Source organism: Triturus cristatus, chromosome 9 (assembly GCF_964204655.1).
Source record: "Triturus cristatus chromosome 9, aTriCri1.1, whole genome shotgun sequence".
Taxonomy (NCBI): domain Eukaryota; kingdom Metazoa; phylum Chordata; class Amphibia; order Caudata; family Salamandridae; genus Triturus; species Triturus cristatus.
The window spans coordinates 394,767,112-394,783,574 of record NC_140592.1 but is presented as its reverse complement, the minus strand read 5'-3'; the positions used below and the strand labels follow the sequence as shown (position 1 = coordinate 394,783,574).

The 16,463-nt window shown below is 45.1% G+C and overlaps 1 protein-coding gene across 2 annotated transcripts in view; it reads right to left on the bottom strand.

The window, feature by feature from the left end:
• The window catches only part of SLC8A2 (solute carrier family 8 member A2), a 627,882-nt gene that overhangs the window by 570,352 nt on the left and 41,067 nt on the right, over positions 1 to 16,463 (bottom strand). For both annotated transcript variants that reach the window (XM_085625255.1, XM_085625254.1), the window contains exon 2: positions 840 to 2,667. In XM_085625255.1, coding sequence (XP_085481381.1) covers positions 840 to 2,617 — 1,778 coding nt within the window. In that variant the 5' untranslated portion in view covers positions 2,618 to 2,667. The remainder of the gene's footprint in view (positions 1 to 839; positions 2,668 to 16,463) is intronic.

Here is a 16,463-nt window from a genome sequence, read left to right as displayed (position 1 = left end):
CCGGTGACGGTCAATGTGAAATCACTGAGATTCCTCACCTTCAAAGAATACTTTATCCGGAAAGCTAAGACAGAAATGCTATCAGTTCTGTCTCCTCAAGAACGTTAAACATCTTGATTACAGAAACTGATTCCACAACTACAATGCAAATCTGGACCTCTCATACCTAGATGAAGACAATACTCTGCTCAAGGTCCTGTACAACACCATCCTCGCACCATTCAAAGGCATGTTACATGTCTCATCGAGAACCTGAAGGCACTAACTCACATCACCCATCACTGAAGGCACTATAATGCCTACTCCTCCAGGCCTGTTTCATCTTCAGGAGAAGATGCCTCCCCTACGAGGACATCAGAAACAACTCCCAGGTACTTGTGAATTCCCTGGTAAATAAACTAAAAGTCTCTGGTGAGCAGTGCCATACCAGGATCCAGGACATTACCAGACTAAAAACGAAAATGTTCAAGAAAGAAAAAAACAGAAGGCATTAATTTTCTGTCTAAGCCCCAGTGATCCTCAAAGACATCAATCAGAGCTGCTACAAACCTTCTGCAATTCAGGAAGAAGATAACATGAAGGCTCTTCTCTTAAAGGAACACAATACCTCCTCTCATAATAGAATTGCACTCTCTGTAACTAACCTTGAATTGTACCCGTAGGCTTTCATCCTTCTTTAGTGCTAAATGTCTTTTTAGTTATGATTGCACTGTAGAAATGCACGTACACAAATACATATATAGTACAGTTTATGGTGAAGGAGGAAGCTATTGATTCATAAAAAATTTTAAAAAGCAATTAAGTAGAGAAAAAAGCAGAATTGGAGTTCTTGTACTTACAGAGTTTCATCATTCTGGAACTCCAGCTCTCCGTAAGCATCTTCATAGTCAACAGCACCTCCTCTAGCCGTACCGTCCACTGTCCTATAGGGCACAATTACGGTCCCCCTTGCTCCTGAGTTCCTCACCACTTTCACCTCCAGAAGGCCCACACTTTCACTGACATGCACTATATTCTCCTGAAAGGTGAAGATCCCAGCATGGTCATCATCCAGGATCGTCACTGTGGCAATTAGAGGTGACACCAGACGACCTTTGGGATAAGCGGTGGGATCTGATTCAAACATGCCCTCTGCATCACCGATGCGGAGGTTTAGCAGTCGGACAAAGAAATGCTCATCCTCCTCAAAAATATCATCATCAATAATCCCGATCTTGATTTCCTTTTGTGTCTCCCCAGGCTTAAAGATCAAGGTGCCTTCACTGTATTCATAGTCAGAACCAGCATTGGCTGAGCCATCTTCAGTTTTGTAATCCACATAGAAAGTGCTGTTGCAGTCGCCTCCTTGGCAGGTAACATTAAGCGTTACAAACCCACAGTTCTCCAGGCATTGGTAGGTGCATGGATCAAAGAATATCTTGCTGCTATTTTCTTCATCTGAATCTGATGGGACTTCCTGTAAGTTGGCTGCTCTCTTGGAATGATCTGCAGCTGCATGCTTCTTCAGGATGTTCCCAGCACCAATCATCATGCGGGTGGCTTGGATACGGTAGAATGCCCTGCTCTTCTGCTGGTGAAGAAGAGCATAGTAGTTGGCCATCTCGACCAGCTGGTCCAGTTCTCGTTCTGGGTACTTCTGCTTGAGATCTTTCAAGATGCGAATTACTTCCTTGCGACTCTCATCAAGCTCCTTTGCTTCCATGGTGGCCACCGACCCATCAATGAACCCATTGTCACGATGGTCAGCAATAAATGCCCCATCCATTTCTATTCCCCTGGGGAATTCACCTTCCGTCTCTATAACAATCCCTCTACGTTTGTCAGGTCGATACCTCTTGTAGGCATACTTGTAAAAGAGCAACCTTTTGTCAGCAACCCAGGCAAAGACAACACAAACAGGAAAGAAAAGGAGAGTCACAAGGCCTTCCCAGACCTGGACCCTCCCTGGTGAAATCACAGCAAGGATAAGGTACAGCCAAATGTAGGCAAATATGCTCCAAGAGGCAGTGACAAAGAAAACTCTGAGATGCTTAACTTTCCTGCTCTCACCAGTTGGAATCACATACACACAGATGGCAATGATTACGAACATATTGAAGGCAGCACTGCCAACAATGGTACCTGGCCCTAATTCACCAGCATTGAAATTATGGCCGCAAACCTCAATGACGGACAGAAGAATTTCTGGAGCTGATGAACCTAGGGCCATCAAGGTAAGATTAGACACTGTTTCATTCCAGATTCTAACTGTTGCAACACTCGTCTCCCCATTAGGTTTTGTTAGAGTGATTTCCTTCTCCTGTGAAGTTATGACTTCTATGGATGCCATGAAACGATCTGCAATTATTGACACGCCAAGAAACATGTACAACATGGCTACAAAGTAGACAATTGCCCTGGCAGCCTTGTCGCCAAAGGAAGGGTTGTTTGGTTCCCATACTGGTAGGATGATGCCAGGCTGGCATCCTTTGGATTCAGTCCCACATGTTGCACTTTTGTTGACCTCCAACTGTGTCTCAGATGCTGCCACCCAGGAGATGTTTCCTGCGAAGATGATTGCCACCACCAAGGTCTTAGCAAGGAAAGATAGCAGTGGGCTCTGCTCCAAGATCCTCATCTCTGCCACTGCCAATCAGGGATCACTCCGGTGGCCTGGTGTTAAAGAATCTGTGAGAAAGAAAAACAATCAATTATCATTTGATTGCTTTATGAAGAATATACATTTCCTCTTAAATTGTTTTGACACATACAACAAGCATTTTCCCTAGAAACAGCAGTCCTACTAAAATATGCCTTTAAAATAATTCCTTGTTGTTTGGTTCAGTTCCTCATTTGCTCTTTCACGGCATTCCTCTTTCTTTATTAAAACAGAATATTGAAATGAAAACCACTTACTAGACAAACATGTGAGTACCATTTTGTTGCAGCTACGGGCCTAGAAATACTCCTTAGGTTGGGTTGCACTGCGAAAACTACTACATTGGTATTACAAGAATGACTTTGGAATACATAAACTGCTCTGGCTAAGGCCACAGACGTTATGTCTTCAATCTTGGCTATAGGTTGGTCAGCAGCTCTCATACTACTAGATCTACTAGATCTGTCGACCACTCTTGACACCATCTCTCATGCTATTTTGCTGGAACAGCTGGCAGGTCTTGGGGCTGCAGACATTGTGTTAAAATGGTTCTCGTCCTTTTTGCGGGAGCACGGAGTGTATGTAGTAACAAACTGTGAGAGGTGTATAGAGTATGATTTAATTGTATAAATATATAAATACATAATGTGATAGGGACTGTACCATTAAGAGATGGGGGGGGGAGGGGTTTATGGATTTATGGAATGATTGAGCTGTTACTGTGCAATGTCTATCTTATAATAAATGGCAATAAAATAATCTGGTTAAACAACCGAGCTATGGATATAGATGTTTTGCTTACACTGATGATATTTAGTTGATCCTGAGTTTGAACGGTGACCCACATTATTTTTTCATCACGGATGACTGGTATATGTGACTAGGTGAGAGCAAACTGCCTTACCCTTAATTGTGATAAAACCAAAGTGATTCTCTTTGGAAACTAGTCAATGTGGACCATTAAATGGTGATCCTCGAGTCTACCACCCCACCCTAGTATCGTCAGCTAAAAATCAAGCAGTTGTATTTCACTCTAATCTCTCCTTTCTCCCACATACAAACAAGTTGGTAACCACCTCTATGGAACTGCTGAGAGTTATTTAAAAAATCCTTCCACGGCTCCCGGCTGCTTCTAAAATGATTATGGTTTGAGCTCAGATTCTGTCACGTCTTGATTATGGAAACTGTTTTTAGGTCTTCGTAAATATGTCATTAGAAAGCCCCAGATTGTTTTAAACTCTCTGCAAGACTGGTTTAGTTCTTAGGTGTAACATCTCAGTCTCGGACCAGCTACGTAAACTGCACTGGCTTCCTATGGGAAATAGGTGCTTATTTAAGGGTCGATGTCTTATGACTCTCGCCATGTGGCACACCAAAGCCGAAGGAAAGACCACTACATGAAACATATTTTTGTAGATATACATCAGACCTCTGAGGTCCTCCCTCCAGTTTCAACTGGCCAGCCCCAAATTCAAGGAAACCAGAATCGGGGGAAGGATGATGGCGGTTATTATCTCAAAAGCACTGCAAGGAATGCCTGTTCATCTGCGCTCTCAAGCTAATCTGGTGGAGCACAATACTGGAGATGAAACAACAAATTACTTACCTGTATCTTTTATAGAAAACACATACTTGAATCTTCCCAGTCGTCATGGTGGGAGGGACTCCCACCGTGACAGCGGAGAAGATTCAAGCATGTGAATCTACAAAAAAAAGAGTAAAGAAACTAACCTGCTCATCACGCCGATGGCCAGACACCAGCCACCGCCTTACCTCCACACAGGAAGCAAGCACCCAGGCTCCCAGCCAATAACAATGCTGCAATGCAGCATTGTGATTGGTCTGAGCGCTGTGGTTCGGTGCTAAGATGGGGAATGGGAGCCTGGGCATGTTCTCTACCCAGGCTGTAATGCAACCTGGGTGGAGAACATGGAAAGTGTGCATGTAGGTTTTGCTGGCCCGAGAGGGCCGGTCAAACCTACATAGGCACTTAAGGTGCAGCCACCCCTCCTCCCTGTTATGCTGGAAGCCTAGTACCACCCCCGCCACTTCAACTGCAAGCTCAATACAAAATATAAAATAATAATAACGGAGTGTTATTATCATTTTTTTTTTTTATTGAGCTTACAGTTGAAGCAGTGGGGCAACGCACCTCTGCCTTAGCGGAGGAGACGCCGCTCGAGCTGATGTAATATCTACAAGGGAAGCTGTTTTCCAAAGAAAGGTGTTGCAAGAAGGCTATGTGGATAGGTTCAAAGGGATTCTGCATAAGACGTGAAAGTACTATGTTGAGTTCCCAAGGAGGAGAGGGACGCCTAATGGGAGGAAAAACCTTCAACCCTTCTAAAAAATCCTTTATGACGCGGAGTTTGAAAAAAGAGGTTTCTGAAGGCTTTTTTCTGTAGGTAGTAAGAGCTGCCAGGTGAACCTTTACAGAAGAGAATTGCAAGCCATATTTAGCCAGGTGTAATAGGTATGGAAAAATAACGTCTTTTTGGCAAGTAGTAGGGTTCACGTTCTGGAGAAACACCAAATGCAAAATCTCTTCCACTTGAAGGCATAATCGGAATGAGTGGAGGGCCGATTAGCCTCTTGGAAGATCTCCATGTAGTCTTGTGGCAGGCTCAAATGTTCGTACTGCACTAGCTGAGGAGACATGCCCACAAATTCAAGGAGGAGAGAATGGGGTTAACCATCTGGCCTTTGAATTTTGTTAGGAGGTCTGGTCTGCATGGCAGTTTGAGATGTGGATGCAATGACTAGTGAAGCAGGTCCTCGAGCCACCATTGATATGGCCACTCTGGAGCTATGAATATTATCTTGGCTTTTGAGTGGGATGGCTTGATTAGCACTTTCAGGATCAGGGGAATTGGTGGAAAGGTATAAAGAAATTTGCCAGACCATTTTATCCATAGGGTCCCTGGATGGTAGTACCTCAAGGCAAAGCGATGGATGGTGTGCCCCACATTTGGAAGATATTTTGTCTGATATCCTCGTGCAAGACCCACTCGTGGTTCTCTTTGTGCATTCTGTTGAGTGCCTCTGACAGTACATTTTGAACACCTGGGAGGTGAGTTGCTGTGATCTTTAGGTACATGGCCAAGAGCCACCTCCAGATCGCCCGGGCCTCGACTGACAGGGCTCCGGTCCTCGTCCCCACCCTGCTTGCTGAGGTAGTACACAGTGGTGGAATTGTCCGTATGAACAAGAAAGGAGTTAGTTTTGAATGATGAGCGAAAGGCTTTGAGCTCTGGGTGAACTGTGTGGAGCTCTTGGAGAATTATGTGGTAAGTCATCTCTCTCTGAGACCATGTGCCCTGAATCTGTAGGTGATCCATGTGGGCTCCCCAGCCTAGTAGTAATGCAACATCACTATGATGTGAAAGGGGACCTGTTGGTGAAATGGCATGCCTTGCAGGAGAGTGGTTGGAGAGCATCACCATTTCAGGAACTGGTTTGAATGAAGAGACAGCCTGATCCTTTCGTCCCAGTTACCCATTAGTTTGTCCCACTTATTCTCAAGACATTCTTGGAGAGGCTGCATGTGGAAGCGAGCATTTGGAGTGAAGAAGATACAGGAGGCCATTGAGCTGAGAAGAGATGATACTGTCCTCACTGTTGTACCTTTAAGAGAGAGTGACATTTCTGAAGGATCAATATGCATCTCTCCTCCGAAGGACACACTTTTGCCTACTTTGTGTTGATGGAGGCTCCCAAGTAATGTCATTTCTAAATCGCAATTGGTGTGGACTAGTTGTGGTTGATACGAAGGCCCAACCGTTGAAGGAGATCGCAGGTCCATTTGAAATGAAGTTGGTCTTTTTGAGAAGTTGACACCTTTATGAGCTAATCGTCTAGGTATGGGTAGATGAAGATGTAGATGGACTGCCACCACTGCCATGCACTTTTAGAATGTTCTGGGTGCTGACTTTAGGCCAAATGGAAGTGCTGTGTACTGATAATGGTCCTGCCCCACAACTAATCTTTAAAACGTCTGATGTTTTCTGGTGATTGCAATGTGGAAGTATGCATCTTAGAGGTCAATTGAGCAAAGCCAACCTCCCTCATGGAATTGGGGCTAGATTTAATGTAGTGCCAGAATCCAGAACTTTCTCGCCGAATCCACTTGTTGTCTATTTTGAGATTGAGAATGGGTCTGAATTTGTGTTTGTTCTTCTTTTTCACCAGGAAGTACCTGGAATAGATGCCTGTACCCTGGTGACTGTGGGGAATGTAATAGGATGTTGATCTTCAATCGTAGCAATGTGAGATAGAAATTGGACAGTTTGGGACGGATGGACAGTGGCAGACTGTTGTACCTGAGACAATGTCCGTTTTGCACAATATTCAGAACCCAGGTATCTTTTGTGATGTTTTGCCACTGCCAGATGATAAGTAATGCTTCCCCCTACCGAGTGGGTAACAGAAGAGGGGGAAGAAAAGGACTCATGGTTTGGGCACTACTGCCTGCTTACCTCCCTGGGCAGTCTGCTGGGTAGAGGGTCCTCTTGTCTGTTTCCGTTCTTGCTGTAAAGATCTCTGGTGTTGCTGCTGAGATCTGCCTGCATGCCACTGAGGGGTTTGAACCCTCTGAGAATAAAAGTGACACTGGTAGGGTCTGAAGGATTTTCTTTGTTCCTTTGGTCTCTCTAGACCCACAGCTTTTAGAGTGTTAATTTTGTTTTTCATCCTTGCCATTTCTTCATAAGCGTGTCTTCCAAGAGTGTGGAGCCTGAGAATGGAAGATTCTGGATGCGTTGCTGACTCTCAGGCTTGGGGGATGTCAACCAGAGCCAAGAACGTCTCCTTAAGGTTACTCCATGACAATAACCTTGAATAGCTAATAGGGAGGAATCCACCACAGCGCTAATCACTTGATTAGATATCATCGCCCACTCATGTATGATCTCCAGAAAGTCTTCTCTCTTATCTCTTGGGAGATGCTCACTGAAATGCTGGATGGAGTCTCAGAGTGCTCGATCATATCTGCCCAAAAGAGCTGTTGTGCTGGCTGCTTTCATGGATGTTGCAGCAGTGCTGCATTCTTTGTGGCCTGCAGAGTCCATGTTCCTGCTCTCTTTATCTGGAGGAGCCAATGATGAAGGAGAAGTAGAGTGGTGTTTCTTAGCTGCCACTTTCACTACTAAATCTGGAGGGGGATCAGAGCAGAGGATTAAAGGGTCTTGATCCCCCAGAATTTCTTCTGCAGCCTAGACGGAACAGTCTTAGGAGTGGCTGGTGTCAAAAACAGCTCCATGGCAGGTTCTAGAAGGCCAGGGACCAGTGGAAGTAGTGGTCTTGAAGCTGTTCGTTGGTGTAGAGTTTCAGATATTATCGATATGGAACGTGTTGGTACAGACGTCTGTATATTGAGTTTGGCTGCTCCACGTACCAGAAAGTCTTCAAAGGTTGTGATATCATCCACAGGGGAGAAACAGGCCGGTGCAGAATCGGATAGCGTTAAAGAGTATCCTCTTGCAGATGAGGAGAAAGTATCTGTATCTCTGCGATGAGACCTGTTTCTTGATCTTGTATGGAATCTATTTTGCTGAGATGAATGGCGCGAAGATGTTGGTGGGCAGCTTGTAGTGTGATTAGACTGATGGTGAGAGCCGTGGTGCATTTGAGAGTGAGACCTATTTCTGGAAGTTGAATCTCTAAGAGGAACTGGCGCTACTGTAGGAGGAGGCAATGCTGGTTGTTGTGGAGGAGGTAGTGCCAATGGTGGAAGCAGTGGTGACGGAGGATTTGGAGGTAGCACAGGAAACATAGGAGTAGGAGAAGGAGAGGATGGTACCATCATTGAGGGTGAATATGCTCTTGAATAATGAGTCAGGAGATGAATATATTCTTCTCTTCTTCCTTGACTCTGTTGTCCTCTCAACATCGAGAAATTCATAGACATCGATATCTCACTATGATGTTTGGAACGTATCCTCGACATCGACGTCCCAAGATATCTTGACATCAAGCCACTCCTTCCTGACAATGAAGCACTCCTCGATGTCGAATGGTGTCTGCGTGTCGACGGTGTATGGTCTTTTGACCTCAACAGGGGTGGCCTCGATGACGATCGATGTCCTTCCCTTGATGTTGAATCAGCTGTTGAAGGCAAACAGGTCGGGTTGTACCTCGCTTTAAAGTTGAATCTCTCGATGTTGACCGTGACCGATGTAGTTTTTAGTCAGAAAGCTTCTTTTCAGATCTCTCTTCAGACCTCCCACGTCTTCTGGAGGTTGAAGACATAGACTTAGTGGAAGCTTGATCTCCCCCTCACTCTGAGGACTGTGTTTGCTGGTGCTGGTTCTCCTCAGTCCCATGAAGTCAAATCTTCTCTCTTTCACGAAGGGTACATTGCGAAAAGTTCCTGCAGTGATGACAAGCGTCAGGAACATGAGAAGGTGGAAGGCAGATGATACAGACTTTGTGGGGGTCTGTTTTGGCTTTCTTTCTCCTGCGCTATAGGCACTTGTCAAATAAAGATGGCATTTTATATGACAAAATACCACAGTTTTCTGTCGGAAAGAAAACAAAAAGAGGCAGGGAGAGATGAAAAACATTGAGTAAAGGTGTTGTCACCAATTTGTTCCAGAATTTTGATGAGAAAAAAGCCTAAAAAGGCCAAGAGCAATGCTCCAGAGTCCTGTCAGCAGGAGCCGAAAAAAAGAACGGAAGCAACTGCCACCTGCTGATCATGATGGGATACTGGTGGTCTCTGGGTTATTAAAGGCACAGTCTTTATTTTTAACTATATAATGGCAGCCTATAAGGCTACACTGCCCTTTTCTCCTTTTTCTCTATCATAAAAAGGATTTGTGATGGAGATTTATGCTCTTTGTTAAGGCATCATAAAATTATACATATATGCTTCCTTCTGCCCTTTTCGAGTTCATTATGAAGAAGTGAGTCATTGTAGCCTATGTCTATAGGCTGCATTATCTGTTTTCTTTCTTAAGTGTCTCTGCAGGCCTTCCGGAAGAAAGGGGAAAATCTATACTTGAGAAGATATATATTGAAGAAGTGCTCTGGGTCCCCGCACGTGGGCGGGACAATTCTGTGCTTATGACTATAAATGGAAATCCCCTACGAGAGAACTAGGGCTTACACAATATCATTTACAGACGTGTAGATTTATTTAGCACAATACCGAAGATTTACTTGGACTCCCTGCTAAAGGGTACAATTGTGATCCCGTTTTTAGATAAAGTGAAGAGACGGACATTGAGAATACTTTATTTTGCAGTAATTATAAATTCCCTAAGTGCAGGCTGTTGGAGGAGATACTTGCTCATCAACTGAGAGTTACTACAGAGCCCTGAAGAAGTCCAAGTGATCATGCCAGATGAAAACCTGTTAGCTAGTTTTCTCTCAAGGAGAAAATAAAGTACCAGAACCTGGATAAAGATCGGATAACTCTATGCATTTTCTTTTGAGTGCTCACAAGGACTACTGCTTACAACAAAAGCTCTTATTCCGAGTGGTCCGTTAATTTATGAGGTAATAATGCACATAGAAATTACTGATATGTTACAGTACTTAACATGTGTGGCATTACCTCCTCATTCTGAGTTCTGCACCTCAGAGTGGCAGAATAACATAGTAATACTATGGGGATTATTCACAAACTGCATTTGAAGTATGCAAAATAGTACTACTCACATCCCACAAAATGTTATACACAAAGCTACTCCTGGAGACATCCGCATCAGCCTCTCTTATCTTTTCTGTGCCGAGATCTCACAGAGGAGGAAATCTCCATATATGTCAGTATACATTTCACTAGTAAATGTAGGAGGGATGGGGGCTAGAAATGGGGAATGCAGACTACTTAATTCGAAGGGTTTCAGAGATTTTAAGGGAGGGTTTGGAGAGGGACATGCCAATAAAATACAAACACCAACAAATAAGACCTTTGCTAGTTACAAACTGCACTTCTAAAGTTACTATAGCCTTAATGGTGTGAAAATAGTTGTAAATGCACTCTTTCCCAGTCTTGGAGCTCTTGAAGAAAGTCAAGCACCACACATAGCCAATCACAAGCACCGCAACACACTCCCATAGAAAACATTGAAGGCAGGGAAATAAATATTTTTTAATTAATTATGTTATTCTTTTGAACTATAGTAAAAAACTTCATTTGAAATAAAAATACACTTTACATTTATATTTAAAAATAAAATAACTCAATTTCACAAAATATACTACCTGTTAAGCTACATGCCCAACTAGATTAAAGAAAGGCCTATATGTCTGTCCTGAGAATTCTCTCGTTGACTTGCCACATATACTTGGTCATACACAGAGGGGAATGCTGCAGCATATCAGGCAAACGGGACATTAATGCCAACGAACAGTAACTCCCCCCAGCTGACACTGCCGGGGGGATACCCATGCACCATAAGAGGTGAGGACGGAGCTGACAGGTCTCAGTCTGGTGTAGTTTGCATCCTCTCCTATCAAGCGTACAAATGCCCCCTGGGTCGCGGATAAAAGCTGCATTAAAATAGAAGGAATTGTCTGTGCAGAGGAAGACACCATCAGTTACAGGGCCCTGCATGGGATGCTACACCCTGGGCACGCTGTTATTCCCCCCTTTAAAAAAAAATAAAAAAATCTTGTATTAGCGCCTTTAAAATCCTGATTGTTCCTTAATGTACTTTAAATACAATTAAAAAATGTGCGCTAGTAGAGGGGTACTGAAAGGGGTGTGACACGCAAAGCATAAACCCCTATAAAAGAGGCGCGGCGCTGTAATTAAGGGTAAGGCAGAGTACAGGTGGTCTTGAATCACACCGGCCTTACTAACAAGGAGGGCTCTGAATAAAGACAGGCACACCATCCTGATGAAGAAAGGTGGACACTCCCTCTGTGACTACGGGGGGTGGAGGGGGTGGGGACACCTCAAGTGTCTTGGAAAGGAATTAGAAAATGGTGAGAGAATGTAGTCTTACGGCTAGAGCGGTCGACCTCGAAGCTGGGAAACCGGGTTCGAGTCTCATCAACGATGCTCAACATCCTGTGATTCTGGGCAAATTCCTTAAATGAATGTGTCAATCTGTAACAAAACTAGTGCTCATGTAAAGTGCTCTGATACCTAATATCTTGGGTCTAGTTTGCGCCAGAGGCGTAACACATGCCCCCGAGCTGCAGGGGGCCTCCTCAGCACAGTACTCAGGCCTGAGAGCTCTGAATTAAATCCGGAGCGGGGGCCCTTCTGTGTACAGGCGGGGGGGGGGGGCCTTCAACTTTTGTTACGCCACTGGTCCACACTAAATAAAAGTCTAAAAAAAAACACTTTGTGCCATCAAATGAACAGTTTCCTCTTCAAGCAAACTGTAGGTTAAACAAAGCGTGACTTCTCACTTTTCAGTGCTTGCAAGCCATGGAAGAGACCATGTGTGAGGTGCATCCTTATATAGTGACGTACAAGGATGCATCTCACACAAGAGTGTGCAGTTACATCTCTCTAATCACAGCCCATCCTCGGTGTCAATATTCGTATGTCATTTCTAGGTCATTTGGGTGTGTTAACACGTGTGCTGTGTAGTCGGTTTGGGTCTGGTTGGCTTGTAATATGAATGCCTGCGGTGCTAATGTAATTCTCTGACTTCAAATAATGAAATGAATATTTCTTGCCTATTTTTATCCCAGTAGTGGATTGGCCCTTTTCCACATGTTCTTATTCCTATTTCCTAAATTGATACATTTTTGCGAATTAAAGGTTTGCACCATATAATTCTCACCAGGCACCTTTAGTCAAAAACATATCCCTCTGAGCCCATTCTCCATGTTTTTATTCTGTGCTATGCTTAAAATGTAAAATAGACCAGTGGGTTCATTCGTCTTCTTAAGATGGCTGTGGGCAATTTTCACTTCACAGGTGCCAATGCCAAGAAGGCCATTGCTGATTATCTTCCTTTGATTGATAACATGTTAAATAATGCCATCTGTTATCTGGGCTTTAAGACTTTAGTAAGTTAGTGATATATACAAATTTAGTACTTATTACTATCCAACTCACATATCACATTTTTGCTATGGAAAATGTATCATCAGCACCATGTAGTGTAAAGTAACAAGCCAAATCGCAGCCCCACGTTGACTCCGTGTGGTTTTGGGCATATTTATTGAGAGACACGTGCCCTAAATCCACTTGATGCAGCTTTGGCTCTTTTACGTAACTTCAAAATGTAAACCTATGTTGGGAAATCTGTCTTTGGACTCTGAATGTCTACTTTGTGATCTGTTGGACAGCACAATATTCTGGTGGCTATGAACTGATGGGCACGTGCTAGAAAGCCACACCGTTGTGGCTAAACCACACCATGCCCCATCTCCACCTGAGACCCATCCTCATCACTCTCATTGAGTCATCAGTATTTAAATTTTTCCTTTCCTCGCCAGCCTAGGATGGCACATAACTCTTAGCCAGAGCTATGGTCAGTAGAAACTCCAAGTCTGTCACTCAGATTTCTGCAAACCAGCTCCTGTTTTCTTAAGCTGAGAGAAGCCTTTCGCGGTCATTACTCAAAGCCTGGCCCAGCAGTTCCTCTCCTAAAGGATCACTGGCTTACTCTAATGGCCATCCTTCCCTGATGAGACATGGGCTCATTTTCCCTGTGCATGTCCACCATGCGATGCATGACAAACATGGACAAGGAACATGTTAAGTGGCCCCCCTATGTAAAGGAAAAAGCTTCCAGAGCATCAGGGCCATCTAACTTTTGCTCAGAAAAAATCAAATTCCCACTTTCAGAGATTATTTCCTCTGAACAAAAATGTTTGTCGATCGATACAGGTTGCCCAGCAGGGTTTCGTGTATTTGGGGATTTTTATATCCATGGATCCTGCTGTGCGCTATGAGAGGAATCTGCTCCCCCCCTTGGCGCGCTTGAGGCGAGATGTTGAAGGTTGGCGGAGGCTGCCGCTCTCCCTTGTTGGGCGTGCGGCCCTTTTCAAAATGATGTCTCTTCCCCGCTTCCTCTATGCCCTCCAGAACACCTTGGACTGGGTACCGGCCAAATACTTTTGGGAGGTCGAAGGCCTCCAACGGACGTTGCTGTGGGATGGGCGGCCGCGAATAGCAATTTCAAAGTTGACGCTTCCATGGTACGATGGGGGCATTGCGCTCCCTGACATCCGACGGTACTATTGGGCCACGCAGCTGAGCGCGATCAACCATGGGTTTTACGGCCCTGCCCTCAGCCCTGGGCACGCCCTGGATAGGTGGCTGCTTCGTGGCGGCAACTACTACAGGGCGTTGTATTCGCGGTCCTTAGACTCGTCCCTCACGGGGCCCACAGGTGTGGCGGTGCGTGTATGGAAGATGGCGACTGATTCGTTGGGCTGGAAGGATAGGCTCACCCTCGCTACCCCATTGTTTGAATCGGAGAGATTGGGAAGACTCTGGCATACGAAGGGCTTTGATAAGTGGGACCTGATAGGTATATCCAAGGTGGGAGATGTGCTGCATAAGGGGAGGGTGAAGTCCTTCGAGGAGTTGCAGACTGAGTATGAGCTAGGGCCCTCAGAGTACTTCAGGTATATCCAGCTGCGTCACGCCCTCCGATCAGTCCTCGTGGAGGGTGAGAAGGTGCCGGAGTCCTCTCCCCTTGAGGACCGGGTCCTTGATGGTCATATGCCCGAGAGCACGATCTCGCTCATATATAAGAAGTTGATTAACATCCGGGCAGATATGCTTTTGGGGCTGAGAGAACAGTGGACTAGGGATGGCCTTGAGTTGGATAATGAGGACTGGCAGTCAGCGGTCTCTTCTCCTAAGGAGGTTGCGATTCCGTCGCGTCTGCGGCTGGTGCAGCTTAAAATACTGCACCGGGTGTATGTGACGGGGCCAAGGCTGGTCCACATGGGATTCTCGGAGGACGGCCTGTGCAGAAGGGGATGTGGTATGGTGGGTACTTTCCTGCACATCATTTGGGAATGTGGTGTCATTGTGGAGTTCTGGAGGAGAGTCCACGCAGTTATGGGGGAGGTGACGGGCACTGCGATACAGCCGGAGGCGCGGTGTTGCCTCCTGAACGTCTGGGGGCCCTCTGACCTCGATGAGGCGCAGACCCAATGGGTGACTCTGGGTAACATGGTAGCTAAAAGGGATATCGTGCGATTGTGGGGCTCCTCGGGACCCCCTACACTGACCGCGTGGAAGGAGAACATGGACTGGAGCATGTTTAGGGAGAAGACGGTCTACTGCTCTAGAGGTCGCCCCCGGAAGTGGCACGCCATCTGGGGGCGGTGGAACCAATACAGGGGGGGAATATGTCTTGCCCCGGACCTGGAACCTCCTGAGGAACAGCTCTCCCCCTGACCTACTTTCCAGCACAGTTTGGTTTTAGTAACCGTTTTGGGCCTCTGCTGTCCCCCCTCTTCCTCCGTACACAGTCTTGTAACTAGTAGATGAGTGGGGTCCAGCCTCCCCTGGGGGCTTTCGCCATGGGCTTTCAATGTTCTGCCTTGCTGGGGTTTGTTGTGAGTTTTTTCTGTGTTTATTTAAAATTAGACCTTTGCATTACTCTTCAACTGTATTGGGGACACATCACTGTATCTAAATCTCAATGCTGCCGAACCTTCGGGCTGTCGGCTGAATAGCTGTGTCCTGAATTTTGAAATAAAGGTTTTAAAAAAAAAAAAAAAAAAAAAAAAAAAAATGTTTGTCGAGTGGGTGCTTTAAACATGGTACCCACTCTTCAACTCTTCAGTTGTGTGAAGGGAACGGCCGAGGAGGTGGCTCCTCTCAAGTTATACACATCCCTGCCAGGCAGGTTGAGAATCCCTACATACGACAGACAGACACCCACAAGGGTCAAAATGAGGCACTAGAGGCCCATCAGGGACACCGATACATTGCAAAATTTGTTTGCATGGCCAAATCTGAGATCTGGTAGGAATCAATCCACACAAACCATTGGTTGGCTCAGTAGTGTGGATGATACTAGACATACAGATTCAGTTTACCTGTATTCAAATGTCCGCTCTCTAGGTGATGTGAGAACACTAAAATCCTTGATCTCAGCCAAGGTGAGGAGAGAGTTGTATATGCAGACCATTAATGGCTTGGTTAACATTTATTTGCACAACTCAGGTTCACAAAAATGAATTTTCTAGTGTAGACCCAATCATGAGTCACAGTTACAAAAGGGATGCACGTGTGTGAACAGTGTCAGCATGGTGGAATTCGCAAAATCACAAGCTGAGAGTTAGAGACAGGTTTATGAGCTCCTAGGGAAGGCCTCCTTGGAAATGTAGGTGACCACACACAAACTAACAAGATTTTTGTTATTCACATTCCACCAGCGGGTAGCTCTACACTCTGAAAACACTCGCAGATTTACAAATCTCAAGAGACTCGCTTAAGTGTATTTTCAAGGCAAGAACAGGAACGGATGACTCCCATATTTAATGGCGGTGTGGGAGAAGGGGATTCTCCACTAGGAAAAATACTTTCCGAAGTGGGAAGAAAATACTGTAGAGATCTATGAGTACAAGATAATGGTGTTAGAAGGCTAAAGTTAGCTTTATACTCCTAGTCCATATCAGCACCATCTAATGGTGGCACCAGAAAATGAATCTAAAGCTGTTTAGTAGAGGTTTGCAAAGATGTGCAACCCCTGAGTCTGTCACTCCATGGACCGCCAGACTCATAATCGAGCCGTTGGTCTTGTTTTTGTCTGATGTCTGAGAATTAGGCAGAAGGGTTTTGCTAGTACAGACGGGCTCGGGATTTGGAACAAATGATTAAACATGAAGATACAGTTTTGTTATATCTGTGTCCTGTCAGTTTCGTATTCTACACCCTATTTCTTATTCT